The following is a 22858-nucleotide window of genomic DNA, read 5'->3' as shown; positions in this document are numbered from 1 at the left end:
AATCAATATTTTATTTCAATTATTGCGCATCACCAATCTGAATTACACTTATATATATGTACATATGTATCATTGAGGTAATCTATCCAATATATGGTACATGAGTCATTTTGGTTACAAACGAAAATCTACAGATATTCTATCTTTTCGATCATCTCGTCTCGTCTTTTCATTTTTACAAAATTAGCCAATAGAACAGGCATACAGTAAAAAATACCGGATTTAATACTATCATACTAACAGTACTTACGAGAAAGGGGATTCAATCCTGAAGAAAGTAAAACAAATCTCGCACGAATAAAATTACAAAGATTTTTTAAGCAGTATAGTGATTGCGTATTCACAAAACTTGAGATGACATAAACTGGCGGTAATTTACGATAGAATACTACTATGACCGATCCATAAACCACGGCTTGCCATCATTTGCGAGTCGTTTCGTAAGAATGTCGCAACCAGTTTCGGTAACTAATAGCGTGTGTTCGAATTGTGCCGACCATTGACCATCCGCGGTAACTGCTGTCCAAGTATCAGGCCACATTTCGTCTCTCCATGTACCTTGAGATATCATTGGTTCTATAGTAAAACAGTGTCCCGGTTTCATAACACCTACTGCCTTGTTTTCTAAACAAAACAAAAACGAGTTAAGCTAAAACAGTTGATTTAAAGCGTCAATTATAAGCAGGATATTTACTCGCATAATGAGGTACGCTTGGCGCAGTGTGGAATAAACGATGAATTCCATGGCCGCAATAACTACGTACTACGCTGAATCCATGCGCTTGTGCATGTTTCTGAATAATATTTCCAATTTCCCTATACTTTTCACCAGGCCGTACGATATCTATAGCTTTCGATAAACACTCGTAGGTAACTTCAACTAATTTTTTCACTTCGGGTTTTACACTACCGACTAGAAACGTCTCATTTAAGTCACCATGAAATCCATTATGATATACAGTTACATCAACTGTAAGAAACGAGAATTATAATGTTATCGTGCTTCTATTAAGTCCGTATTTAAAAAGATATCATTATAATACCATTGCAAATATCTCCATCTTCAAGCGGCCTAGTATCGGGAATACCATGGCATATCACTTCGTTAACAGAAGTGCAACAACTAGCTGGGAATTGATAATAATTCAGCGGAGATGGATAGCAGTCTCTTTCGATACAAGCTTCGTGAACTGCTCTGTCTATCTCCGCTGTAGTAACACCTACATCACAAGCACGCGCAGCCTCGTCCAAGACTTCTCGTCCAAGCTATAGGAGTAATTCTCATTTATGTTCTCTTCTTCATTAAAAGAAAATAAAAATATGTTTGTATAAAATTAGTAAGAACATTTTCTAAGTATAAAAAATTAACGCGATCACTCCAATCGGAGTAGTCGTCAATCAACGTAATAAAAAAGATATTTTAATATTTTTAATAATCGTTGTACCTTACAAGCTACTCGCATGCCCTCGATTTCCTCGTCATCAAGGATTTTTATTTGCGCAGAACCTCGTACCGATTGCTCGCTTACAGACAAACCAGTTGGATGTGTAGCATAATCTGGACGTTTGATATGTTCGGGTACTTCCCGACGAGGTTCTCTCTTATAAGGACGTAATTTACCGGTATAATGATAGAAAGGCCATGGGTTATACTCGTTCGAAGATTTATCTCCACCTATTCCTTCTATTAGAAACAGTATTTTTGCACTTTAAACGCGATCATTTAAATACGTATATATATTTGATAAAATATACATTTTTCTAGCTTATAATTATAAATTTATCTTGCATTAGTACATCTACACTTTACGTAATTGGTAATTGCTAAACTCACTCGCCAATTGATGAATGACTTTGTGTGTTTTCCAGCTTCGTTTAAAACAATCCTGCAACAAAATGTGAACATATTAAAATGATAAAAAAGTATCATAATAAATAAACAAAAATATCTAGAGAAACGCTCGAAAGATCTTTTATAAACGTACATCATTAAAACACGATATTTATTCATTTTCTTACGAAAATATATTAACAACGATACTTATATACTAAGAATGATACTATAGTCGTTTCAAAAATAAAATGTACATGATCTTAATTATTATTAATTAATACCATACGAGGTATATTTAAATACCTGGTATTTATCTCTTGAACTAACCTTCAAATATATAAGGTGGTGCTTACCTGAGTACAGAAATAAGAGCCCTGTATCCCAATTTTCAGGCAAGTTGGACATTGGAGGCTGGCTATAGTTTTACAGCCCGGTGTTTCACATGTACCACAAGCGAATGCCATTTTCGTTGAAATTTTCTTCGGAAACTATGTGTGACGTGACTCGACGAATACGACACAAACGGCAAGAAGTAATTCGAGACGTACTGTACTGTTTTACCGATGGATTTACTTGTTAATTCATCATGGATGACGAAACTTCTAACTGCTTCTAACACAAACGAGGCTTATTTCTGGTCAAAATCATAGATTTCTGACACAGATGAGACACAGAATAGACATTGCATCTTATGGGACTCGGTGATATCACATTTGAGATACGGAATAAATCTGATATCTTACAAGACTTTGTTATATGTTCTAAACTACCGATCGTCCAAAAAAAAGCAAAAGTTTTGTTACGCCCTCTACGTTTTAAAACAGTCATCTGACCACATACCTGAGGAGAGAGAAAATTTCCTCTCTGACCTGACCTTAGTCGATGTATAAACAAATGTGGTCAATGGTAAGAAAGATTTTTTTCGTGGTCGGTATTTTAGAACATAAAATATGAAATCCCTTATAATGTCATTGTATTTAATGCTTACCTGCGATGGATGAGCGGGCTTTTCCACTCGTTGAAACCTGATGTTTCCCTTTGTTATTGGTCTGACTAACACGGAGACTTGAGCAAAATGAACGGCCTGTTTTGTTCAAAATAATTCACTCACCACATCTTCTCGAGATGCCAGCTGGAATCGTCCATTGTTCGTTTTACATCTTTTCTCTAGACTATCTCTAGGGATGCGAAAAAGTGAATGGTTGATATGACATGGTTCATATCATAAAACGAGTCGGTCGCATATCCTAAGCGACGACGATTGTAACGTATAGCTCGAGAGCAAAAATCCTTACGATCAGAAGAGACAAGTGTTAGAGTCTTGGATTTCGCGCCTAGAAAATGATAGGCAACTTGATGCCATCATTTTTCTATGTTTGCTACTCCTGGAAGTGGTACAGCCAGGAATAGCTTTTTGACAGATCTGCGGTTATAGACCTCTGACCAGGTACGATAAGAGCTTCGATTCGTGCTTACAATAAATGTACATACATATTTAGCCAATGTTTATATGCGTACATATTTCGTTTGTAGGTAAATATAATTTTGACGTTCGTCGTAGTAGATGCAGAGGGCGTGGAGAACACCTTGTATTTTTCGAGGTCGGTATTTCAGAGGAGGAGGTACAAAATTGCATAAGGTGTTGTTGGTGTTATATCTACGTATTTTGCCATCGTCAATGGTATAGCATTGTTTGGTTTCCTCTTGAAAATGGCTGCCGTATTGGACGAGGTCGGCAAATCTGCCGAAAAATTAGTAGATGAGGAAAAAGACGAAATCGTTGATGAAGAAGATGAAACTGGTGCAGTAGAAGCTTCGAAGAAGAAAAAAAAGAAGAAAAAGAAGAAGAAGGCTGGTTCGTTACTTTATAAATTGTTGGGTTTTGGGTTTATAGTCGTTTATGCGTATTTGGGGATTATTAGCGTGTCTTGCACTGGTTCCGACTTTTTATTTTTGAAAATAAACACGGGTTCACATGTAATAACCTTTTCTTTCAACTCTTTCATGATGTTATTCCTATACTTCTATATAGTAATTTCGTATTTACAGGGTAACTAATGAACAACATATATTATTACTAAACATGCCCGTGAGCGACACAACTTGGAAATTACTATGCACATGTCTTGCCTTTCTGTTATCTCACGGCTGAAGTTTGCTTCATACAAAATATTTCGATTTCATAATAATTCAAACTTAAATTTATGTTATTACTCACGACAAAAATTTGTGTTTAAAAATTATTTTGAGACAGAATTATCTTTTTATGCACAGCACTGATCTTCCTGCCTTCATAAATATGTTTTAGGAGCTGGTGAAGCTAGCGCAGATGTTCCAGAAGGAGAAGAAACGAAACAAGATAATATAGAAGGTAACTTATCTCCAAATTTGTATGAAAGACAATCATTTATGTATATAATATTTAATCTATGTCACATTGTAGAAGCTGATATAGATGCAACAGAAAATGATGCAGAAACAGAAGATGCTAAGAAGAAAAAGAAGAAACGCAAATCACGTGGAAAAACTGGAGGTCCTAAACAACAAACAGATCCTCCGACTATTCCCGTATCAGAATTTTTCCCAGATGGGAACTTTCCGATAGGGCAAATAATGGATCATCCCTCTGCTGCAGGAGTAGATGATAGGACAGCTAAGGATCGCTTTTCTAGCGAAGAAGCACGTGCTTTTGACAGAATGCATAATGATATTTATAACGAAGCAAGGCAGGCAGCTGAAGCTCATAGACAAACTAGGAAACATATTATGAAATGGGTATGTGATATCCATGAAATAGCTATAAAAGGAAAACGAATTAAACAATTTATATAAAATTATGATTAATTTAGGTGAAACCTGGGATGACAATGATAGAAATTTGTAACGAGTTGGAAAATACAGCAAGAAAATTGATAGGAGAAGATGGGCTAAAAGCTGGACTAGCATTTCCAACTGGTTGTTCACGAAATCATTGCGCCGCTCATTACACTCCGAATGCTGGCGATCCCACCGTTTTGGAGTACGATGATGTCACCAAGATAGATTTTGGTACACACATTAACGGACGAATCATCGACTGTGCATTTACATTAGCATTCAATCCGAAATACGATAGGCTCATTGAAGCGGTTCGTGATGCTACAAATACTGGAATTAAAGCTGCTGGTATCGACGTTCAACTATGCGATGTTGGAGCTGCGATTCAAGAAGTTATGGAATCATACGAAGTTGAATTAGATGGCAAAACTTACCCAGTATGTTTGTTACCTTTTTCAGATTATTATCTGTCGATTTTATCATAGATCATTACCACTGATTTATATTTAGGTAAAATCCATAAGAAATCTTAACGGTCATTCAATCGCTTCATATCGTATCCACGCTGGAAAAACTGTACCGATAGTTAAAGGGGGTGAAGCTACTAGAATGGAAGAGAATGAATTTTATGCCATTGAAACTTTCGGATCTACTGGGAGAGGAATCGTTCACGATGATCTAGACTGTTCTCATTACATGAAGTGCTTTGATGCCGGTTTCGTCCCATTGAGATTGCAAAGTAGCAAATCCCTACTTAATGTTATCAACAAGCATTTCGGTATATATCGATTTATTAACAGATTTCTAACTTAAACTTCTCTATCGAAAAACCAATAAAGCAATAGTAAAGTAAGTATATTTGTAACAAACAGGTACTTTGGCTTTCTGCAAGCGGTGGTTAGATCGTGTTGGTTGCGTGAAATATCAAATGGCTTTGAAGGATCTATGCGACAAAGGTGCAGTAGAGGCTTACCCACCTTTAGTTGATGTGAAAGGATGTTATACTGCTCAGTTCGAGCATACCCTCGTTCTACGTCCAACGTGTAAGGAGGTTATTTCTCGTGGAGATGATTACTGATATGTCTATTGTTCTCGAATCGCGTTATGTGTGCTCATTATATCTTCTATCTGGCAATGTACAAGTTGATTTATGTAAAGTCACACTGACGGTAAATGTTATTAATAACGCGATATTTAATTATACATCTCATTCATTCTTTTCTCTTTGTCGATAGAAACACTATACAATGGTGATAAGGCAAAACGTTGTGAAATATTAAAAATATGGAAAAGTTACATATTTTTTTATTTTATTTTTTAATCTAATATTGGACTATGAATAAAGGAAAATGTTTTTACGAATAGTCGAATAATCGAGGTTGTGCTAGTATTGCGAGCAACGCTCTTTTGTTTGTTGTTATTTTTCTGCACATTTGTGAAGATGAAAAAAGGCATATATTATTATTGACGTTGAATAAAATATATTTAATATTTTAATTGCTCCAATATGATAATAGTTTTAAATATTACGATTAGTTTGCACAAATCGAAGTTTAATGCAGTCAACGCGATAACATTACAATTTCTGTTTACATTTACACGTCAACTTATTAACGAGATTCTTTAGTGTTTCGTAGAATTTTTTATTACGATTATTTCCAAATATTACGATTACCTTTATTCTATTTCTGAAACAGTAGAAGAAGACGTACGGTGATGCACTGTTATCAATAGGAAACTTGTTAAATTCGAATGTACCATCACGTTCCTATAATACCTTGATTGCAACAATGTATATTTTATTCATTTTATGAATTATAAACAGTGGAGTTTAATAAATGCTGCTATATCAACCTACTGAATGTTTCTTTCGTTTAACTGCTAGTAGTTGATTACGAGTGAACGATGGTCCCAAGGTATCGATTCTACTATTCCAATTCTATTGTGGCAAAACACTATCTCTGTACTTCGTATTCAGGTCTAGTCTTGGTATAAATTCAGGCACGATAATAAACTAACGTCGCACACATACATCTTGCACATATGTATTCGTTTTAAAATTCTCTATGCTACTCATGACTGGTCTCTTAATTACTCTAACGGTATTAGTCCTTAGATGTGAAGGCTCTGAAAAATCTCGAGCACGTAACAAAGTATCGAACGACCAAGTAAACTATTTTCTCGTCAAGGCGCTCTATAAAGGCCAATCTGTTGCAAACCTCGACACCTTGTGTCTCGGATAACTAGGCGAAGTAACGAGGACACAACGCATCATACCGCGTCGCTGACACGCGTAAGCAAGTTACACGTTGAACGAGTGCTATATACGCCACTAACAAACCAAGTATCGGTTTTACAACGACGTTTGAGTCAGCGATCTGCAGACTTATCGTTTGAAAAGACCTGACTCGGCTATGCGCGCGGATACATACACATCGTTTCGATTCACGTGTTTTTCACAGATATGGAAAACAATGGTTACGGTTGTATGTACTATCTAACTAGACTAACGTCGCTTAGAAGACGAAATGAATCGGCTAGTGCGCGCATCCGCGCTCTCTGAGAACTTTGGAAGAGCGAGGCAATTATCTACTTTTAGCACGAAAAACGCATAAATGAATATTCTTTAAATGAATAAATGTATCGATACATAGGCACGACCTATTTTCCACTGTTTTTCGATTCTGCGTTATCTAACATGCCTCGTTACAATACTTTATCTTCAACGAAGACTCGTACAATCTTATTTTGCCGTTAACGAATTCTTATCGGATTAAACATATAATATGTACATGGTCAAATTACAAAATGTGACAAAAGTCCGCGTTACAACGCAATTTGATCGTTGCTCACTCGGGGGCGACAGCGTACGTGTCACGTTTTACGTTCGACCTTTCTTTCTGCCTCTCTTTCGTTTCTTTTCTTTTCTTGTCTCCTTTGACGTAACTTCATTGTGAATCTGTGCGCGGTCTCAACTTCGCTCTCGCTGTTACCAAAAGGTTGCTCGGTGGTTCCGTCGTCGGTTGCGACTGCTCCAGCTGAAAAACCAAAATTTTACTCCTCTAATAATACCAGTACACTTTTTTCAAACGAAGTCCTTCCTTTTCTCCTCGATTATTCGAATATAAAAGGCAGTTTCTTTTCAAATATCAGACGCGTTAAAATTGATAACTAAGGACAAACTCCAAGTTATATTCGTAATCGCAACAAACAAAATTGGATTTAAAGAACTGTCTAACGATTATTCTCACAGAAAGGAAAGAAAAATAACAATGAACGTATAGTTGAGTAATAACTCAACTATTTAACTTGAAAATACCTCTATGTATCTTGCCACGGATTTATAGGACCTGTTTCAATTTACCGAATAACCGTAAGAAAGATAAAGAAACAAAGGAAGAAAGGAGGGAGAAACACTGACTGCCATCTCGATGTGCTTCGCTCTTTGCTCGATGGCCCTTTGTAAGGCGGTTCTTGGATCGTCTTTGTAATTCTCTTCCCGATTCCTTTCAGCCTCTCTCCTGGAGGCAGCTTCCCTCTGCTTCTCGAGTGCTCGCTGCAGCTCGCTCTTCTGATTCAGCACGTTTTTGCCGCTGAAAGAAAGTGAAAACCGATGCGGTTAGCTAATTACGCGCGGCAAGCGTGCCTCGTCGCCTCGTGGTTGGTGGGCCTCGCGTGAAAATTGCCACGATGAGAAAAACGTGCGCCAACAACCTTTCAATTGAATAGCGGCCCTGCTTAAACCGTAAAAGTGCCTGGGAATGAGTCACAGCCACGGACACGTAGATAATGTGCGTGTACGTGTATCGTATAGGCCTAGAACGCATACGCCAGCAGGAAACGATTTTCTCGATGATAGGCGTGCGAAGTGTGCGCCATCGACCGCCACGCGTCTCTCTCTCCTTTTGCCGCGTTATTTAAAAGTATAAAATAAAAATACACTGCCATTCGAAAGTTGGCGAACGCTCGTCTATTTCTTTTTTTTTTTTCTTTTTTAAGATACAAATCTTTGACTATAGAACTTTATTTCTACGAATTTATCCGATCAATACGTAGCGTTTGTTCGATCGAACTTTCTACGATAGTAATAACCTATCCACTTTTCCCTCTATTTGTGTATTTATAATTCGCGCCACAGCAGCTGCTGCTGTTCGGTTGATGCGGACTCAGCCACGAGATCTCCCTATTAAATCAGACGCTAATTAAAATCGCCATTGAATGAACGAGGTTCGTGTAAACGGAGCTCTATCACGAGTTGCGAAATTACGCATAAATCGTGTACCTTTATCCTTTAGCAGACAAAATATGGAATATCGTGTTACGACATTAGTGAAATTTATTTTTAATGCCTGATACAGGATAAATTGGACTTTTTAACCGGATTACATGCATCGGTACGAATCAAGCAAAGCGTGCAGATTTTTATAAACGACAGTTATAGAAAAAAGAAATTTTGTTTACAGGTACTGTTACCAGGTATTATTGACACAGGTCTTAGAGACGAGGCTATTGGATTTTACAAGAAGCTTACACTTTCTGATTGAATAATAATTCCCTGCGGAGGTCCTTATGGTTGCTGGAGGTTAGGTAAGGGTTGTACGGTTTTCTCGGTAAGATTAAGCCATCTGGTCCCATGTGAGGAGCAGGTGGAGGAGGAGGTGGTACACCCAATACCGGTGCCATTTTTTGTCCTAGAAAGAGAAAAAGAAAAGCAAAACACATGGTTAAACGCTATCGCAGAAGAAAATATCTTACGTATTGAAAAATCTTGCTCGATTAACACCATAACGATCGATTACTTTAGTTTGAAATCTAACGTTTACGTGGAAACGTGAAAACGTGGTCTAAGTTACGTTTATTTTGGGATATTTGAAAGGTAAAAGCGTACAATTACCTAATAACTAAAGAAATGTATGATAAAAAAAATACGACATACAGGGTGGTTGGTAACTGGTGGTATAGGCGGAAAGAAGTCGAAAATATAGAATAAAAAAAATTTTTTTTTTTTAATTTTTCCATCGAGACAACGATCTACAGTGAGATCCGTTATAACGAGACGCGATAAAGTGCACGCGTACCGAGCGAAAATTCAAAGTCGATTTTCTCGAAAACGAAGCATCGAACGAAAAATTTTTATTCTATATCTTCGACTTCTTTTTTCGCGTAGAATCACCCCCTTTCCGCTTGTACCACCAGTTACCAACCACCCTGTATATTTATATCGTACGCTGATAGTGAACACTCACACGACGCGAACGCAGCAGCATCAGTCATCATAGTGTCAAAGAGCAGATAAAGTGGCGAAAGAAATACACAAATGGCGCATGTAAGTGTTTACAAATGGCTAGGTGTTTAATTTAACCAGTTAGCAAGTTACGATCTCTTTGAAAAAGTGTGTACCCAATAAAACGTGTGGTGAAAAGCAATGACGATGACGAGTATACTCGACGAACACAGAGTACGTGTGACTGTTACGATATCGAATTAAGTTGTAACGAAACGATTGTTTTATCTTTTAATTTCGTTGCTCTTCACTCTTCACTCTTATCGTTTTACGTAATATTTCGAAAAATGAAAGCGTCCCAACGTGTAATGTTTACAGACCGGTTTCGACCGTACAGCGTGTAAGGGAAGATGTTTGAAAGACATCGTGATGTATTTGCAAACGTATTAAACGTACGATCGATCGAAGAAGAAGGCTGTTGGACGCGCGAAGAATCGCAGCGAAAAGGAAGGAAAGACGAGGATGGCGGAACGAGAGACAAGATGAAAAGATCGTGGTTTCTAGAAAACCGTTTAATTCGACAACAAGCTGAAGCGCGGCGAATGATAATAAATTTTTCCAGTCAGTTGTTTATTCACCCTCCAACAAAGCGATTCTCTCCCTCACGTAACCCTCCTCGCACATCGCGTCGGATCGCACTGAAGCATTTCCGGCCAACAACCGTATCAAACAGCCAACTTCTATATACTTTTGCATAGGGCTTCGCGTACCTGCTAATCGGATATAGTACGCGGAGCAGGCCGCCACGTACCTGTCTTTTATGTCCACAATGTGACGCAAACAATGTGCTTTTTATCGCGTTAAACCGAATTCTCGAGTTGAACGGACGTGTCACACTGTACGAGATTGACCAAATACTCGCAAACTACCGTGTACCGAAGACGTGTTCTCGTTAGCTAAACATTCCGCCAACGTTCTTCGATTTTCTCGCGAGTTTCTTGCTCGCCACACAGACGTTCGACAATTTTTAGCGAATTTTCACGAAATATCACGTTGTTTTCTAAGTCGCTGTCTACGAAGATTTTACAGCGTCCATCTATTTTTTCTATTGGTGGTAATTTATTAGGCGTTCGTGATCATCCTAAATGAAATCTCTTGGAAACTACACCGATCAACCTCGCCTTTCGTAAACGTGAATTTCATCATTTGAACGAGCGTCGACGTACAATGGCAGGATCAATGTTCGATTTCCAAGAGACCAATCGCGTAACTTTGTAAATTCATTTCGTCAAGTTGCCAGATTGCAAGTTGTTCGTTTACAGAGTTAATCGATGCTGCTTGCGAACTCGCCGTTTATCGGGTATCTTTGTACGAGGATGAGTATCAACGACGATCGCAGCTTTAACGCGAGCAAATATGTGCGTACGTACTTGCAGTGTACATAGAAGAAATATGTTCGGAGAACTACGTTTCGCGAACATGTCTTCGAACATCGTGTAAACAGATTGGAAAAACGACGAACCCATTCGACCAAATTCACAAATACCAGCGAAGACGCGCCGCGATATGGCACTTTGACGATCGCCTTGAAAATTGTTGTACGTGGAAAACGTCGTAGTTGCAATTTCCATCGTTTACCGGAGACGAGATTTCTCGATTCAAATTTACGAAATTTCTTCGCGCGACATTATCCCGTAAATTGCTCCGTAAATTATCTTTACGCCGCAAATGTTCTGGTAAAGATTTCGTGGAATTTTCGCTCGTTTTGGAATTTTTACGTTTCTCCGAAACAACAGCCGTCCTAGAAACAGTCGGAACGAACGCCAGTAGGAGGAAAGCTATCGCCTAGGCGGTGCGATTTATGTCCAACTGGAACGCATCTTTCTTCTGGCACTTTCTTCCGTTACGACCTAGAGAATTCCCGAAACCTGTTCCCTATCGTTTGTCAATTTAATCGCCGTGAACATCTGCTTCTTCACGATGATTCAACCATATTCCGAGTTACGCGCTGCAAAAATGACACCTCGGTTTCGTAACAATTCGTGTCTATAACCTTTACGTTACCACGTAGCACGTTATATCTAATTGGAAACTCTCGAATATCTGGGAAGATACCGGACGATAGGCAAAGATATTTCGGACGAAAGTGGCACGGTATCGAGGCGGACGTACCGCGCTTTTATCTGTCTGTTCCTTGCGACTACCTCGAAACGTTCTGTAAAAGCGATATGAAAATTTCCCAATGGATAGCTTCATTTTCTATTTTTTTTTTTTTTTTTTTTTTTGTTACATATTCTCATATGTCGACATTGGGACGTTTTCGAAACGCCACAGATTCGTCTTTCCTACCGTTATCGTTATGGAGCTACGAGGTTTAAAATTCCACGTGCCTGTTCACGTGCCAATTCGGAAAGAGTCAACATTCGAACACTAACTCGAAAAGAGTCAAACATCAACTCGGAAAGAGTCAAACACCAACTCGGAAAGAGTCACCATTCAAACACTAATTCGAAGAGTTGTGGCGGCACTCAACAGCAAATACCACCACTCGACACTAACTAATGTTGGACGACGACAGCGCAGTGGTTAGCGCCTTAGGTTACGAACGTTCGGGACCCGGGTTCGAATCCTGGCGACCGGACTCTGATTTTTCTTCCACGCATCTAAATTAGAAGAAACGTAGCACACATTAGACAACACATTTACCACCTCAGAGTCAAACACCAACGCGGAAAGAGTAGTTTCAACATTCAAACACTAACTCGAAAAGGGACACAAACACCAACTTGGAAAGAGTTCTCAAACACTAAGTCGAAAAGAGTCTCAAACACCAACTCGGAAAGAGTCTCAACATTCAAACACCAACTCGAAAAGAGTCAACACTCAAACATCAACTCGAAAAGAGTTTTAAAACTTAGTCGCCATTAGACAAGTTGCTAACACCTATACGAATCGAACACTTTGAACCTGATTGTAAAAGACATTACAATTCGACATCGTAGCCTAACCCACAAGTATCTCCGAACATTTATATAATCGGTGAAATCAGTTGTTGAAAATAAAATATTATAACCTGTTAACTGCAGTGTTATACTAACTCAACCATCCCTATTATCCCAACAGGCGCCGATTATTATAATCGTAACGGGAATTTACGACTTCCTCGCGATCGCGTTTCTCCGCGACTGGTCGACTAAACACTACCTAATGACAAATTTTCACTTACTTGCCAACCGAATAGAATCAAGTTTTGCAACGAAACGACAGTTTGTTTTATTTCTTCATTTTTTCACCGCGATTATTCAATTGCAATTTAAGCAATAAATTCCAACTACTCTTTACGCATGACGAGTATACTCGTGAAAAACGCCTAACTGGTTAAGTAGCATGGGAAGAAAGCAGTTACGGGGACAATCATAACAAAAGACCGGCGAGGAATGGCGAGGCAGCACCAGCAATGGTTCGACGACGTAATGTCGCGGGTATTGCGCAATTAACGCGTGCCTTTTCCCTTTTTTTTCCTTCGATCGTCGCGTGGGCGCGTGGGAGCTTACCGGATGATCTCGCGCGAGCACGCTATTGGCATACTAAAAAATGCAGGATCGCGCATGCAGCGAAGAAGGTTTCAAAAGTGAGTCACGCTCCGCTTACGTGAGTACAGTCGTCCGCCACGCGCGACTTGCTGAAAATTAACGAGACGATATCCTTGAATACATTTATTGAGTACATTTATTTTATATGAGTAAGCCAACAAATGACTATACTCTTGCAATACAATATACCGTGCCTAATAATCTTCGTAAATTTCCTCGACGAGTTTTCATGTACTTGGAAAACCATTGTGAGTCGCCGTTCTTTAGACGGTTTTACTGAGCTGGCAACTAAGTGATTGCGGATTTTTTCATTACCATCTAATGACAAAATCCGCAATCACTTAGTTGCCAACCCAATACATCGACTCGCGTCTTTGAGATAAAAGTTCATGCACAAAATTTTAAGGTCTCTCTAACTAATTCTAAATTCGATCCTAATTTAATTCGTCCAGTGGTCAGAACGAAACGCAGATATAGGAAAACCGTGAAATAATTCTGCGTCTAACGAGCTGCGATTCGCGACAGAACGAAAAAAGAAAAGAAAGGAAAGCGGGCGGATTCGAACTCTCGCGACTGATCGAACCGCGCGGTTTTGATCGAATTCGTGCTACCAACGAGCGGATCCTTTGTGGATTCGCTGAATTAGGTTCCTCGCGAGGCATCGTCGTCGATTACCATAAACCACGGAACCGCTTCCAGCGAGAGCTGCCAAGAAACGAAAGTAAAATCCAACATCTCGTAAAATCGTTTTCTACTCTGAACTTCGTTCTTCGTCGATTTTGTTCTTTTTTTTCTCTCAGCGATCTGAGAAAAACAACCTGTCAACCCACGTGATCGTCCTCGAATTGCCAGTCGACTGCCGATTTCTATACTCGACTTCGATGCTGCGGACTTTCCTAACGTCTGTCGACGTTTTGCCAACGATCCAGTCGCACAGATTCCAAGAACGCGGCGATTTTCGTTCGGAAATCGATTATACAATTTACGTGGACGTAAATAGCGCGTGATCGCTGTCAACCCGGAACCGTAAACGTAAAGCGTTCGATTTCGCAACGCGGAAACGGTTCTACGCGAATAATCGAACCGCTTTTGTCGATCTATCGTCCCCCTTTCTATACTTGTCCCGTTTCTCAACAATTTCATAGCAGCAGCCTCGATCGCCCTAAAGAAACGTTAGAAATCGACAGAAAAGAAGGTAGCGCGACTGGTTCGATTCCTCTTCCAATTTACATAGCAAACCACTTTCTTTCGTTCGCATAAATTCATCGATCGTCGGCTAACTTTGACAAATTGATCGAACAGATCCTAATACCTGATAATGATAATTTCTATCCATTGAAAACACGAACATCGAAAGGACACGTTACTTTCGCGATAATCGTTTACCAATTGCCATCGTTTTTAATCGCTAAAGAAATTTCCTCTCAGCCCGTGTCGTTACGTCGACAAACAAATCCTCCGATATGGAATCTGATGATGAAATGCAAAACTGAATTCCAGAAGAAAGTAACAGCAACGCTGTTGTATATCTCGTATGTAGCCTAACGCTACAGGATCGTCGAGCGAATGGCAAAACAGCAAAACGGAGCGAGTCATGTGGAAACTGAACGCGTTGCAAACACGCGTATATCGTCGACAAATTTGGAACGCCACGCGACACGATTAATTTTTTATCGAAAGAGACTGGTTCGCGACGATCGATCGATTCGTCGAATCCAGGCACCGTGGCCGCTGCTTTTTCACAGATTTGATGCGTCTGGGCTGGTTGGAAGATCGGCTGTAGATAGGCGAGGGCTGCGCAAGGGGCAAGGGTGAATGCAGCGGTGGGGGAAAATAAAAATGTAGAGACCCGGTCAGGATGTAATTTTGAGGCAGATGTGCGGGTACGAGAGGGAGATCATTGCACCGCGAGCAAGGAGCAGCTGAAGTAGCGTGAGAAAATGCGGCGACCGCTCCAGCGGACGATAATGACCGAAGGGCAAAGTCAGGGCCGTAACCGCTTGCCGGATTTGCCGTGAACCGCCGACAAAACCGTGACCTCCGCCCCTGCCACTTATTTTCCAATTGCGTAACGATGCTGTTTTCGTCTTCTCGTCGAGCGAACGACGGAAGACAGCGTGAAATTCATTTTTCTATCGTCACGCAGGCAACGAGACGAGCCACGATCATCGCGACAAGTTCATCCGCCTGTTCTTTCTATTCCAGAGGAATTTCATCCGCAAGAAATCGGGAAATTTTGCAAGCTCGATATCTCGAAAGTAAATTGAAATTGGTGGCGCGTGCCACGGGTTATCGAATTCGTGTTCAGTCCGCGATGCGAAGAGAAACACGCGGTTTCGTTTCCACTTGAAAACTTCGCTTCTGTATCTCGGCAAACAGCAACGTAAACGGGGAAAAATTCGTCCTTGTCGAAAATGCGAGAATTATTAATCGTACCGCGTATTATCTCCGCATACGAAATTTTTGTACGTGCCGTAAATAATACGCGCTGGGAAGTAAAGCTGTGCAGAGTTACCAAGGAAGCTCCGTACGTACAAAGACAGAAAAAATGTATATATATAAAATTATAATATAAATGCACCTGATCAGCCTTTGGGAAAACCGACTTAATTTTTCTTTTCGACAAAAATGTCTTTTCCTTCTTTCTGCGATCGATCAAGGAACGATATTCGCGTGGAAGAAGGAGAAGAAAATACGACGCAGAAGCCGCAAATAAAATTATCGAATCGTAGGATCCGGCGCGTCCTAAATTCAGGGTTGCAACCGTTGGCAGGAGCATAATGCAATTGGGGGATCGTACGAGCGGGTCGTTCTTTTCACCGCGGGATTTGGTGAATGAAACCAAAGCGAACCGACGCTCCTCGCCTATCCTATGGTTGCAACGGTGCCGCTTTTTACAGCCAGTTAGGGCTACTTATGGGAATAAAAGAGCCTGTATCGTAATAAACGACGACAATAAGAAACAGAAAGGAGTACGAAGAGATGCGTCGATGACGCGCCTGACTCACCGTTTGTTAAATCGTCGCAGCTGTCCGTATCGTTGCTCAGTCCGTTATCGATCACCTGAAAACACGTACACTTGATTAACGGACGATAGGATACAGTTATCGACGAAAAAAATTCGCATTCTCTGCGCGTTCCGCACGGAGAGCTCCGCTAAGCTGGTTGCATGCTAATTCATGTTCCACTAACGAGGATAATCGCGCTTTCCACGACGGAAATTTCCTCTGTGAATTTTCCGCGTAATTCGAGCGTCACGAGAGACGAAAAAATTGCCGGGGGCACGAGAGATCGTTAAGATACGAATTTCTGTCCGATTTCTCCGCTCCTCTGTAGAAGAAGCCAGCTTGCTATTGTTCTCGTCCTTTGGACGAATCCTCCGCGATAACGTCAGCTTTACCTCGTTTTGATAAATTAACGCTCCTAGCGTGATACTCTTTGCGAAAAAAAAAAAAAAAAAAAAGGAGAAGAAAAACGAGAGCACCGAGATGCTTGTCTCTTCGAATATGTTAGCTCGTACGTTACTCCTCCTCTAGAACGTTAAGCGCACTTTTCACAGGCGCGTTATTTTCGATGCGATTAGGCATTGCGATTCGTGCAAACTACTTTCTTCATACGAATCAGCGATACATGTGACACGCATCGAACGTGCAAAGTGTCTTTTAATTTGACGATACGATCGAGGAAAATTCGACGGAGACATAGAGCAAGTTCTTTTTACATCGGGTTTTATTGCCAAAAACGTTTACTTTGATCGCTATTGGATTATGATTTCTCTGATACCATCGAAACTTACTGGAACAAACGTTATAAATCACATACTGAATACTTTGAAGTGACCGTCGTGAATGAAAGCGCGCGTCACATTCTAATATACATTTTTATACAGGGTGCTTGGTAACTGGTGGTACAAGCGGAAAGGGGGTGATTCTACGCGAAAAAAGAAGTCGAAAATATGGAATAAAAATTTTTCGTTCGAGGCTTCGTTTTCGAGAAAATCGACTTTGAATTTTCGCTCGGTACGCGTGCACTTTATCGCGTCTCGTTGTGACGGATCTCACTGTAGATCGTTGTCTCGATGAAAAAATTTGAAAAAAGAAAAAAAAATTTTTATTCTATATTTTCGACTTCTTTTTTCGCCCCCTTTCCGCTTGTACCACCAGTTACCAACCACCCTGTATACTTTTTTTTATTATAATACGCTTTTTATAATAATATTTTATTATAATACACTTCTTAATAATAATTTTTAGATTATAATATGCTTCTTCGTTTACTTGAGTGTGCAAACCGGCCGTAAATAACATTTGTTAACATCTACTCTCGTGAAATTCGGCGCCAAACGCGTGCTTAACGCAACGAATATTTTCGAAAAGATTTTACTCTTTGCCCGCGACTTGCTTTTTCGTCTTTTGCTTTTGTCTTTCATGTTTCTCATGTTAAATCACCAGTTACACGATACTGCATAGTACGACGAGATAGCGTATTCGTTTATGGCTTCGAGCTGCATGTGCTGCGAGGCTATTTGCCTTCGCGAAGGAAGAATCGAAAGTCTAATCCTCGTCGAGGCACGTTGCACCGTTTCTCTCGCGACCCGTCATCGATGATTTCTCCGCGATATCAGCGTCGTCGCTGCGAATTGCAGCGAATTAGTTTGCTTGGTGATCGCGGCAAAACGCGAATCCAACCTTTTGCCATCGATTAACGTACGTGTTTCGTACGGTTATTTTTTCAAAATCGTTAAAAGTCGAGGAATATTTGTCATATCGGCAACGAAACTGAAATTTACGTCGTTCGAAACTATTACGAGTTGAACATCATCGCACCTGGTGCGATTATTTTGGCTGCTTCGATCGCATGATATTACGCTATCGACGATACTATTGCACATACATCCGCTGATCCTCTTTTTTCTTTTTTCTTTGCAATCATCTCGCTTACTTAAACTCATTGCTGGCGCGTTTATTTTACAAGTTATTAATTCCTGGTAATTAAATTCTATTCAGGTACTTCGTTATTACTTAGTAATTACGTATTAACGATAACTATTCCTAGTTATTACGTTCTCGGTAATTGTAATTACCAATTTTTAATTATATACTTTTAACAACGATAGATCATTCACTGACTCGTGTAACTTCTCACTTTTCGTGTTATTAATGAGCTTTTCCCGCCGATGCAATGAAATTAATTAAGATAAAGATAAAACGAACGGGACAAGTTTCAAGGCGGTTTTAACATTTTTTGGTCCACGATATCTACGGTTTCTGCTTATCGCGGCAACTTCCGCTTCCGATATCAGCGTTGGATAACGAGCTCGTCCAAAGGAAAACTATACAACGACGAACACGCGAGTCGCCCATCAATTTTTCAATATTAAGTATCTTCCATACGATGATGAAATAGTTTACGTAAATATCAGTCGTTTAATTAACGGCTCGCGCTGTGTTATCGATCCACGAAACTGGGCTACACCGGAAGCGAGGTGTTTCGTATTTTCAAGAATAAAAACCTGTTACAGTGTCGTTCGAACGAGAGACAGAAGTGAGTGAAAGCGGGCGGAAGTATAAAGAACAATCGAAAGTGTAAGAATATTAAAAGCGTAATCGCGAGTTTCATCACGTTATTAAATATTATAACACGGCTGCTCGATCGGTCTTCCAGATCTTATCGTCGAATGCCAAAATGCGAGTCTAACGGAAACTTCTGCTACAAAGTTTAGCGTGTTTCTTAATCGAATTGCCGAATTAACAATCGTCCATACGATTTTACCTTTCCACGTTAGTTGGCAGAATCGTTTCTCTCAGAAGCTCGTGTCAGGCATCTTAACACTAGAACCACCGTATCAGTCAAATTCATTGGTTTTACAATTTTATTTTAAAATTCCTACTTCATATTATATATTTTTCAGCAACGATGTAATGACTTTTGCAACGATAACTAGAAGAATAGTGTAACGAATTTTATTTCGTTTCTTACGTATTCAAACTGAAAATAATTTTGCATCGAAGCTACTTATACCAATACCAGCGAAAATGACTGGTACTTGTCAAAGTGTAAAAGGATCCTGCGATCTGTTTATCGAACCCCAATTAACCAGTTTCCTCGTTTTGTACAATTTCCCACGCATTTTTAAAATTCGTACTGCGTGTCATTCGATATGATGATATCGGTTATCAGGAAAATTCCGGATCGATCACGATGCTTCCATCGATCCACATACGTCTCGATGGTATAAAGTGTACGAATTCGCGATAATACAATGAGAATTCTACTTAGAAGGCGACGAATATTCGATTCTTCCAAGTCCTAACTTCGCGCGATAAGCAAACTGTAAAAACTTCAAACTCAGTTTTCTCAGTGTAAAAGCTATTGCGGAGATAGGGCGGATGAGAGGCAGAGCGACGATATTATAAGCGGGACTATACTTAGGATATCCTGCACACGCTTGCACGTTATGCGCGCTCCATTTTCCCAAAATTTCCCACAAAGACGTAAAAATCCACGCTCTATAAATTATTACTACACTAGAAATACCACAGCAGTCAAACTGACCGGCTCTACAATTTTATAAATGTGTCAACCCTCGTTTAGGATTAATAATACCAAAAAAAAAGTACTACATAACGTGGAATTTCTTCTGTAAAAAAATAATAAATCAACAAATATAAAAATATTCTATTATTACGTATTTTTTAAAGACCAGTCATTTTCACCGGTTTTGGTAGAAATAGAATTCGTGTTAACTATCGGTAGTTCTAGTGTTAACGATTACAAGATAGAAATGATTTTTGGCAGGTTAGAGAAATCGCGTAGTAGAACACGGTGATTCAGGTATTTGACGTGGAGCCAAGCAAATGACAGTTCTTCACGCTGATAAAGCGATCTTCGCTTACTTGTAAGAAACAACGATATCTTATGTAACGTCAGTATATTACAAATTTATCGAATTTCATGGAAACTGGCTATTTCGATCGATCCTCTGATAGTTGCGACGCGAACGTATTTTTATTCCTCGAAGCTTCTCGTCGATCGAAACGTTCGAACGCGTGATTTATCGGTTTACACGCGATACAGACGTATAGAGGAAGCGAAATTAATTTCGTTGATCGGCAGAAGCAGCGCGTAACGAACGCCCGTTTTTAGCCTAGTTTTCCCGTACACTGTCGATTCCATTCTTTTTTTTTTTTTTTTCACGAAACGGGTAAAGACAAAGAGGCGGAGAACACGCCGACGAAACAGGCACGAAACGTAGCTGGAGGGTCGCGCCATTATGTAAGCACATTTTGTAGGACACATCTTTTGTCGTGATCTTTCTGAAGCGGCAAACTGCGAACGAACGTTGTACACGGATGCATGAAAAACGCGAACGTAACAGATATACACGTGGAGTGAACGATCCTCAAGCTGCCCTATGAAAAGAAGCTTAGAAGCCACTGTCGACGTTCTCGCGAAAAACGACGCGTCTAATGGCATCTGATGCTGCAGTTCCATAGACGTGCAACTTCGCAATGCGCTTTTCTCCCAGCGATTTCGCGTTCCCGTTTCGGGCTACCTGTGTACGACGAATTATGCAATCGTGTTGTCGCGAGTTACCTTCCATTCAGCAATACTTGACCATATGACGTATATGTATATCTTGATTTTCGGCTTCGCAGATCCAAAAAGCTGAACTTGCTCGCGGTCTTCTTGCAACGTCGATTTAGACCTACTTATACCTGTAATTTTGTTTGTTCAACTTGGGCCAATTTCTCACATGTTCCCTTGCACGGCCATTTCTTCATTTTGCTCCTTCTTGCTTTCGTTCGCTTCGCTCAACAATTTCGTTACCTCCTCTTCTTCTTCTTCTTTCTTTACCATCGACAAGTCATAGCGGAGTAAACAAGCTCATAAGTAAAGTGCAAGTAATATGAAAGTCTCACAGACCATTAGAAATAAAGTGTGTGGATGAGTCAAGAGCGAAGTCACGACAGATCACCGTGAGTCACTGTGTAATACAGTAATGCTCGCTTAAATTCCAATAGAGTTGTTTCGTTTGAATTAAATCAAGCGATCCAGAACCACTGCCTATTACGCCAGCGTTTCAAGCCATTTTAAGGTCAGTCTCTTAACGCGTCAATTCTCCCTCCGTTTATTCATGGACACGCCTGGTCGAACTTTTTATAAGAAAAGCGGCCTTACGATGCAAACGAATACTCTTTACAACGTGTATTATGAATTTATTCTGCTATTTCTCGACGTATTTTCGATCAGGGTATTAGCTTTCGCTCGATGAAAAAGTGAATTCTCGCTTGTAACCACAGCCCTACCACCTGAGCTTAATACGAGCGCAAAGGGTTGAGTTGCAAGTTCTGGAATACGGTGGCGGCTAATTGCTCGTCCGCAGCTGTGAACGCGTGCGTAAAGTAGTTGCGTAAAGAGGCGAACAGCGGTATGACAGGCAGTTGTAAATGCTGGGAGAGGCCGACGCGCTCCCTGTCACCGCCACCGCGTGTTTACGTACTCGTACGTACGCCGGTTAAACGAGTTACGATGAGCTTTAGCCAGGGGAAGATCGCGAGTCCGGAAGGAAGTGGAAAATATGAACGTTTCTTCGCTGACACAGGGGGAGAACCGTCCTTCCTTATTTCGCATTGTGATCGATGGAAATTCTGTCCAAGGGAACTCTTTCACTCACTTTGTCTACGTACCGCAACTGTTGTCTTTTTCTTTTTCTTTTTTACAAATAAATTGATTGAAGCTTTAAAAGAGGAACACCCGTTACACACACAGGGTACGTTTTGTAGAGGCAATTTAAATCTCTAATCGCGAGAATTACGCATAAACTCGTATCCTAATCGCGAGTATTTCGTTAATCCGTTAATCGATTTATTCGTTGAGCATAAGTTTCTATTATCGTGGAATCGATGGTCGATAATGGCACGTCAGTCTCGATCAGATCCACTTTTGACCCTGAAACGCGTATCAGTGTACGATAAGGGTGCACGTTCGGATAAGAAAATTCAACAAGTCCCATAGCCGGCTACTAATTAAACCTTTGTACAATAAATGGCGTTTAGATAAGTAGAGTTTGCTGTATTAGTAAGAACTAAACCATAGTTGTTAAAGACGAGGGCGTACGCTTTCGAAGAACACGGAGTAACGCGATTCCTACGGCTTTGCAAGCGACTCGAGCTCCTTACCCCGTGGAAAAAATTCGAAAACCACGTGCTTGGATACTCGGAAGGTGTAGATTGTACATTTTAGTTTCTCGTTAATTTTACGATCCTGCCAAGCTTGCTAAGGTGTTTCTCTTCGAAGAAACCTTAGAAAACTGGCTGCGATTTATTACAAATAGAAAATGTAACGCGCGCGTTAAAGTATTGCTGGCTTATTCGCGACGCAAACGAG

General features: G+C 40.2%; 3 protein-coding genes and 1 long non-coding RNA gene across 4 annotated transcripts in view; 2 read left to right on the top strand and 2 right to left on the bottom strand.

Annotated features, from left to right (window-relative positions):
- Positions 1 to 292: 292 nt before the first annotated feature.
- On the bottom strand, positions 293 to 2455 carry LOC117210037 (methionine aminopeptidase 1). The gene is made up of 6 exons (XM_033452627.1): positions 2188 to 2455; positions 1835 to 1886; positions 1446 to 1684; positions 1044 to 1266; positions 695 to 970; positions 293 to 624 (listed from the first exon to the last, which is right to left on the bottom strand). The coding sequence occupies exons 1-6, from the start codon at positions 2296 to 2298 to the stop codon at positions 392 to 394; spliced, it is 1134 nt and encodes a 377-aa protein (XP_033308518.1). The 5' UTR covers positions 2299 to 2455; the 3' UTR covers positions 293 to 391.
- A 979-nt stretch (positions 2456 to 3434) lies between these two features.
- LOC117210035 (methionine aminopeptidase 2) lies at positions 3435 to 6508 on the top strand. Its single transcript, XM_033452622.1, has 6 exons — positions 3435 to 3689; positions 4143 to 4205; positions 4278 to 4609; positions 4684 to 5088; positions 5162 to 5429; positions 5524 to 6508. The coding sequence occupies exons 1-6, from the start codon at positions 3545 to 3547 to the stop codon at positions 5727 to 5729; spliced, it is 1419 nt and encodes a 472-aa protein (XP_033308513.1). The 5' UTR covers positions 3435 to 3544; the 3' UTR covers positions 5730 to 6508.
- LOC117210038 overlaps positions 6132 to 22858 on the bottom strand; it is a 41437-nt gene continuing 24710 nt past the window's right edge. The window contains exons 3-6 of the mRNA XM_033452629.1: positions 16477 to 16531; positions 9183 to 9342; positions 8073 to 8244; positions 6132 to 7689 (exon numbers count right to left, since the gene is read on the bottom strand). Of these exons, the coding sequence (XP_033308520.1) occupies positions 7600 to 7689; positions 8073 to 8244; positions 9183 to 9342; positions 16477 to 16531 (477 nt within the window). The 3' untranslated portion in view covers positions 6132 to 7599. The remainder of the gene's footprint in view (positions 7690 to 8072; positions 8245 to 9182; positions 9343 to 16476; positions 16532 to 22858) is intronic.
- Positions 8240 to 9345, top strand: LOC117210042. The gene is made up of 2 exons (XR_004488033.1): positions 8240 to 8442; positions 9115 to 9345. It is a non-coding gene; the product is annotated as an uncharacterized LOC117210042 (long non-coding RNA).

The sequence above is a fragment of the Bombus bifarius genome, unplaced genomic scaffold (assembly GCF_011952205.1).
Source record: "Bombus bifarius isolate JDL3187 unplaced genomic scaffold, Bbif_JDL3187 scf7180000008199, whole genome shotgun sequence".
Taxonomy (NCBI): domain Eukaryota; kingdom Metazoa; phylum Arthropoda; class Insecta; order Hymenoptera; family Apidae; genus Bombus; species Bombus bifarius.
The sequence above is the reverse complement of the archived record's forward strand: the minus strand, read 5'-3'. Positions and strand labels throughout refer to the sequence as shown.